This window comes from Otolemur garnettii, unplaced genomic scaffold (assembly GCF_000181295.1).
Source record: "Otolemur garnettii isolate 467f Iridium unplaced genomic scaffold, OtoGar3 scaffold00016, whole genome shotgun sequence".
Lineage (NCBI taxonomy): Eukaryota > Metazoa > Chordata > Mammalia > Primates > Galagidae > Otolemur > Otolemur garnettii.
The window spans coordinates 18,208,086-18,215,424 of NW_003852411.1; the positions used below are offsets into that span (position 1 = coordinate 18,208,086).

At 46.1% G+C, this 7,339-nt stretch overlaps 1 protein-coding gene across 1 annotated transcript in view; it reads right to left on the minus strand.

The window, feature by feature from the left end:
* Positions 1-7,339, minus strand: part of TNN (tenascin N) — a 54,357-nt gene that overhangs the window by 1,720 nt on the left and 45,298 nt on the right. The window contains exon 17 of the mRNA XM_012802588.1: positions 732-895. Coding sequence (XP_012658042.1) covers positions 732-895 — 164 coding nt within the window. The remainder of the gene's footprint in view (positions 1-731; positions 896-7,339) is intronic.

The window sequence follows — 7,339 nt, forward strand, 5'->3', positions numbered from 1 at the left end:
AAAAAAAAAAAAAGAAACTTGAAAAAAATAGATCTGGTTTAACTGTGAGAACAACTAGACAAGATTAGGAAGTGTCTATTATGAACTGAATATTATGTCTCCCCAAAATTCATATGGTGGATCCCTGCTCCCCCAAAGTGGTGGTATTTAGAGGTACGGGATTTGGAGGTAATCAGGCTTAGATGAGGTCATGAGGGTGGAACCCCATGATGGGTCAAGTGTACTTATAAGAAAAGGAAGGGGCCAGAGCTCCTCTCTCTTTACCATGTGAGGATACAGCCAGAGATGCCATTTGTAGCCAGGGAGGGAGTCCCCATGGAGAACTGAACCTGCTGGCACCCGAACTGTGAGAAATAAATGTCTGTCATTTAAGCTCTCCAGTCCGTGGCATTTAGTTATAGCAGTCTGCGCTGACAGTGTCCATGTGCGAACTAGTAAAATGAGATAGTGTGTGACTCACATCATCTGTCTTTACACGGCAGTGGGCAGTCTTAGCTTCCCACAACCTGTCCTGAGTGTGCAGCACTGGTGGGAATGTAGAGCAGGCAGGGGCCACAGCCACTGGGCAGGAAGGACATGACCTCAAGACCACAGAGCCCAGAGAAGGAACTCCACTGCCCAGCCTGGAAGCCCAGAAGGAGAGGGGCTGCCAGACTGGCCTGGAGGGCATCCCTTTGGGGGCTGAATGTGGACAAAGCCTGGGACAGAAAAGATCTTCACCTGCCACCTACCTCACTGTGCTTGGTCTCCCCATATCTCCCGTTGGGGTTAGCTAGGTGGCAGTTCTTGTACCACCAGCCACCATGATGCGTCAGGGCACAGTTGCTGAGTGCAATATCATTGTCTCTGTCAAAAGTTGTGAATTTCCATCCATTGTGATAGGAAAGGGCATCCCCTATAGGAGAGAAGAGACAGAAAGTGAGAGCCACCAAGGTGTGACCCAAAGGGCATGAAGACTTCTAGGATCACAAACACCAAGGAGCCAGTCAGCTATGTAGCCCAGGTGGTCGCTGCTCTCTCAAAATGCCCAACAGGAGAGCATGGCACAGGTGAACAGAAACTTCAGGCCTATTTCTCTGACTACCATAAAAGCATTTTCACTTGAAAGCTCCCAGTCATGTCAAATATCCCAAACCAAACATACCAACTCTCCCCTAGTCCCTGACGATCTCTCAACAAGAAACCCACACTCTGTCCTCCCTGCCTCAGCTTGACCCCCATCTAACCACCCAGACCTGAAACCTCTGAGCTGGTTTGATAACACCTTCAAGTCCTTCCTCCTGCAGGCCACTCATATATGCCCACGGCTCCCACCAAGGCCCTTCTCCCAGCCCACCTGAACCTGAACCTCCATTTTCATCATCTCAGGCCTAATGTCCTTCTTCCTACCGCACAGAGGGGAGTCACTCTTCCTTGCTTTGCAGGCCTGTAACTGGGTTATACCTTATACACAGGCATACATCCCCGTGTCCCCTCCAGGCACCCTCTGCTGTGACCAGTCTTCCCATGGGGTTTCTCTCTGCCCTTCATTAGTCCAAATTCCCACTCCTGAGAAAGATTCTCCATATGGATCCTCCCACCCACCCTCCTAACACACACATACACACACACGTACATGCACACATACACATACATATACATATACACACACATACACGTACATACAGACACGCACACACACAAACACCCCTGAACTTGCAGAGCCCTTCTGGGGACATATGTACAATTCAGTGCCTCACTGCATCCTGTCTAAATCTGCTTTACTTTACTCATATTTCTCCTGGTTCCCTATCATATTTGTCATCCCTTTATGAGCCTATTTTCTTTTCCAGCTCATAAAAGGCAATAAGGATCCTTATCAATCACAAGCTTAATCAAGTTCTCTCCCTGCACTAACAATACTCACATTTGCATCTAATCTCTGAGTTTACCGATCATCTTCACGCATGTATTCTCACTTGACTCTCACAGCAAGGCTGAGAGGTGGGGAGGGCACCTCTTAGTCTCCCAAAGAAACAAACTCATAAAGATTAGACTCAAAGGACTTGGTAAGGTCTCAAAGTCCAGAACTAGTAGAGCCAGGACTCAAATCTCAGTTTCCAGGTTCCCAAGTCCAGAGTTCTCTCTGAGGCACCACTCTACCTGAAATAAGTAGCTTTCTTATTTCAACAAGGGGCTTCAATTACACTAGCGTGAAGGAGCCTTCTCAAAAGTGGCTCTCCACATGGGGTCCCCAGACCAGCACCAGTCACATCACAAGGGAACTTGTTAAAATGAACATTCCCTAGACCTATAGAAACAGAAAGTACAGGGTGGGACCTGGAAATCTCCACTGTGACAAGACCCTCGGATGATCCTTGTGCAGGCTACAATGGGAGAGCCTCTGGCCTACGTCATTCATTTATTCAGGGAACACGTACCAAACACCTGCTATGGATCAGTGTGCGTTGGCTCTGGGAATCCAAACTGAGGAGGGCCCTGCTCTCCAACACTTAGCAGGGAGGGGCGGGGTAGGTGTGTGAAGAGTGGGTAACGTGTATAAAGGGAAGGTTCCAATTTGCCCCTCCAATTCGGCAATCTCAAACTGCAGCTTCTTCAAGCCTCACCCAGCGAAAGCAGAACAGGTGCCGAAGCCCGTCCCAGGCAGATGCAGCAGAAGGGTGTCCTCCTGGTCACCGTTACAATGCCCCAAGTGACAGGGCGGTGTCACTTTAGTTATGCACATTTCCTCCTCCCTTCAGGTTTCTTAGAGAAAGTTAACTACACCTTAAAATAACTTGTGACACCGCCTCGGTGACATCCTTTAAATGAGCACAGCTTACCTCGCTCCCACAGAAAGTTCTCAGAGCTGTTTACTAAGCATCTGTGCAAAGATTTTCTTAAAGACACGTTCATGATTATCTAAACTTGGGCACTGGGATAAAGAAAGATAATGTAGATTTTGCCCCAACTGTAGGAGATTTTTCTGCAGGCGGATTGTCTATCTTCTAGGAACCGAAGCCAGCCTGATGTCAGAGTGTACACAATGAGAGCAGGGAGCTGGAGGCGTTGGTGGCAGTCCCATTAAAGGTCTGAACCCAAAGTCAAGGTGGGTTCAAGCTAGTCATCATCTCTCTCATCCAAATGTCACCCTCAGATCCACTCTTCTCCTCCAGCAATGCTTGGGACAGAAAAGATGACCCAGGCAGCTGCCTGCCCTCAGACCAGAAGAGGCCATTATTAACCCCTCATCCCCTGTAAGTCGCATACAGACACAGAACCACGTATCTAGACCTTGAATGTCTTATCTCAGAATTAGAAATGGGAGAGTAACAGAGGGATTTATACCCTTTCAAGAGCTCCCTTTTGTCCATCATCTACCCATCAATTTTTTCTCTTTTTCAAGTGCCAGCTTTAAAAAATCCACTTCAGAACAAGCAAGGCACCGAGATGTGGAGTAGAATAATCCTCCACTGTGGATAGTTGGCATCCCTGACCCCAGCCCACCAAATGCGCAGAGTTCCCTACTCACATTTCCAAGTGCCTCAAGGAGGTGGACCCATTCCTGACTGGGCACCACTGAGTCCCACACTGGTGGGACTTGAAGTCACCTGTCTGAGCCCACAGAAGTCGTTCTGCACCATTCTGACGTGCAGCTCTTTCCTTTATTCATCATCATCTCTGAATAGGTGAATGGCACCTTGAAAGTAAAGCTCACAAGTTAGCCTCCCTGCCCTGCTCCAAGATGCAGAATCAGAATTCAAACACACACACCATCACTTTGCTGGCATTTGGGTCATGAAGGAAAACAGGGTCTCCAAGACGGCTTCAGTGAAAGTCAAAAGTTGAGGGCCCACCTGGACAGTCTGAGCAGGGGACAAGCCTTGTGCTGCAGATTTCTGCCAGGGCTGCACATCTGTCAGCTCTAATCAGAGCTATAATGAAGTGAGACGCTGGGAGAGCTGGCTCCTGCACGAGACACCCGAATGTTCACCTTCCACTGGAATGCTGTGTCCTCTAAATTGTGCCTCATCATTTAGGACACGAGTAGCCAGAAGCTTCCTACATTTTAAAACCTTCCTCGTGGACCAATCAGCATATATAAGGAAAGCTAAAACTCCACTAACCCCACCACTGTAATGCGGAATTTAGAAGCGGGGATGATAGTACACAGGGGAAGACCAGATTGCTGCCTAAATGCTATATGCACGTCTGCTATTAAAAAATACATCCTCCACTGACTGGCGCTGTTGGCCTGAACAACCATAGAACAGGAATTATCCCCTAATCACAGCTAAAATGCAAAGAGAGTACCTGGGAGGAGAATCCCATTAATTCACGAATGTGTTGACTCCTTTTCACTCACTTTCCCATTAGCATCAGTTCATTTACTGGATTATTTTAAGCTTCAGAAAAGGCAAATTTTCATGGTGGAAGAACGGGGGATGAGCAGCCTGGGAAGACAGGCTTGAGTGAGGTCCCCAACTGGGAGCTCAAAAAGGGCACTGAGTTTCGGGGAGACATGTGGGGCACAGGAGCCAAAGGGAAATACCCAGCTTCACACCATAGGCAGGGAAGGTCCAACAGAACGGAGCCTGTAAAGACTGACACTCCTTAGCTGAGAAACAAAGGCTGAGCCTAACTGGTATTGAAAACCAAAGGGATGACCAGATAGGCTCCAGGCAGACTGAGACCAGAGCAGGAGGAGGCCCAAGGGCTCTAAGGCAGACTGAGGTGTGCACACCCTATTGCACCAAAGAGAGAGCGCCTGCAATCAGCTGTCAGTCACGTAGTCTGAGCTGATTTAGAGGTGAGGCAGCCACTGAGGCAGAGGCAGGCATTGTACTTAGACATCTTTTTTTTTTTTTGAGATAGAGTCTCTCAAGCTGTCACCCTAGGTAGAGTGCCCTGTTGTCACAGCTCACAGCAACCTCCAACTCTTGGGCTTAAGTGATTCTCTTGCCTCAGCCTCCCAAGTAGCTGGGACTATAGGTGCCCACAACACCCAGCTACTTTTTTTTTTTTGCAGTTTTTTTGGCCGGAGCTGGGTTTGAACCCACCACCTCCAGCATATGGGGCCGGTGGCCTACTCCTTTGAGCCACAGACGCCACCCCCAAAACAGCATCTTTAAGTCTCCTCTTATTCAGTTTATGTCCTCATAATCGCATGGATGTCCATCTACATTTCCCAGGTGTATTTTTTTCTGTGCCTGACTTTCAGGTTCTATGGAGTCATGCTCTGTATAACGGTGTTCCAGTCAACACAGACCACATATATAATGGTGGTCCCATAACATTACAATGCACATTATAAAAATAGCCTAGTGACGTCATAGTTACCCTAACAACGTAGTGTGACACATTCTTCACGTGTCTGTGGCCATGTAGAGAAACGTACTGAGCTTCCAGCCATGTAAAAGTATAGCACATACAATGATGTGCAGTAAACGTCAGTTGATAATAATAAGTGATCACATTATTATGTACTTAGTATCATACTTTTTATCATTATTTTAAAGTGTGTGCTTTCTACTTTTTTTTTTAAAGAAAGTTATTCCTAGTAACCTAGTGCTTAAAAAATACAATAATATATATATACTTTTTTTTTCAGAAACAGTAGAGCAATCGTTCATTAGAAGAAGATAGGAAAGTTCCAACACAACAGAAAGAGTCCCGAGCAGGTTGCCCAAAATAAAAAGTAATTTTTAAAAAAGTTAACTGTAAAACAGCCTTCAGAAAATATTCCGGAAAAAGGCATTCTCACCACAAGAGATGACAGCTCCATGCTTGTTATGGCCCCCAAAGACCTTTCTAGTAGGACAAGAAGTGGGGCTGGGAGACAATGATACTGATGATCCTGACCTGGTATAGGCCTAGGCTAATGTGAGTGTGTGTCTTCATTTTTTTTACAAAAAAATATCTCCAAGGTAAAAAAAGGGGAGATTTTTAAATAGAAAAAGGCTTATAGAATGCATACATAAAGAGATTATTTCTGTGCACACAATGTGTTTGTGCTTTATGCTAAGTGTTCTTACAAGAGTCAAAAAGGTAAAAAGAATTTAAAAGATGACCAAGTAAAAATGTTACAGTACATTCATGTATTGGTTTATTATTAAAGAAAGTTTTTTTATGAATTTAGTGTAGCCTAACTGTGCAGAGTTTATAAAGTCTCCACGCGTGTACAGTAGTGTCCCAGTCTTCACTTTCCCTCCCCACTCACCACTCACCACTCACCCAGAGCAACTTCCAGGCCGCCACGCTCCATTCATGGACAGTGCGCTAACAGGTGTACCACTTCTTAACTCGTATGCTGTATTTTTAAGGCCCCTATTCTATGTTCTGTTATGTTTGGATACACAAATGTCACTGTGTTCCAACTTCCCACAGGGTAGAATGATAGGTTTTTAGCCTGAGGGCCACAGGTTATCCCATCCAGGTACGTAAGTGGCTATTCCATTCCCGAGGTGTGTAAGAGGCTATTCCATTCAGTTTGTGTAGTACGCTCTAAGATGTTCACACCAAGACAAATCACCTAACAACCCATTCCTCCAAATGTATCCCTGCCATTAAGTGACGCGGGACTGCATTACACCCTGAGTGGATGTAGTTCAGCCTGTTTCCAGCCCAGGAGACCCGTAACTACCAAGGGAAGAAGTGACAGGACCCAAAGCCATGCAGCCTCTTCAGCTGCAACGCCTTCTTTTCAAGAAATAATCTCTTTCTTTATGTCTTTTCTTCTTTTCAACACTTTTTTCCTGAAACAATTCTTTCCACACTTTTCCCCCACTGCACCCCTTCTCAGAATCCTTGAACAGTTTTCCTGTATCTGTAGCCCAAACCCCTCCCTTTTGTCTCCTCTCGTGCCACCATGTCACCCAACTCATCCCTTCCCTGACTGCTAGAGAAACTATTTGAGTCTCAGGGACTATTCTGTAAGATACTAAAAACGTAGTAAATATAAGATTACATATGTAAAAAAGCTCTACTGGCACCTTTGTTTTTTAAGTTCACCTACTAGGCATTGGTAAACAAGAGCAAATGTAAAACACATATGATTTTTTGAAATTATAAGATCACAAATTGCATTAGCAATTGGCCACTTCAGATCAAGGCCCCAGACACTCAGAGGTTCTGTTCACAGTCTTCTGCCACCTCAATTCCTTCTGCTTGGTCCTGCCCACCCCTAGACTCCTGGAGAGCCCCTTCTCCTGCCTCTAAGTTCTGCCCTCCTTTCAGATCCAACTCGGCTCCTGGAGGACCTGCCCTTCTGCCTCTTTGTGACTGTCATCACACCCTCCTGTAGCTCCTGGGGTTTCTTACCACACAGCTGACTCTCTGCAAAGGTGACCTTACAGCTTTA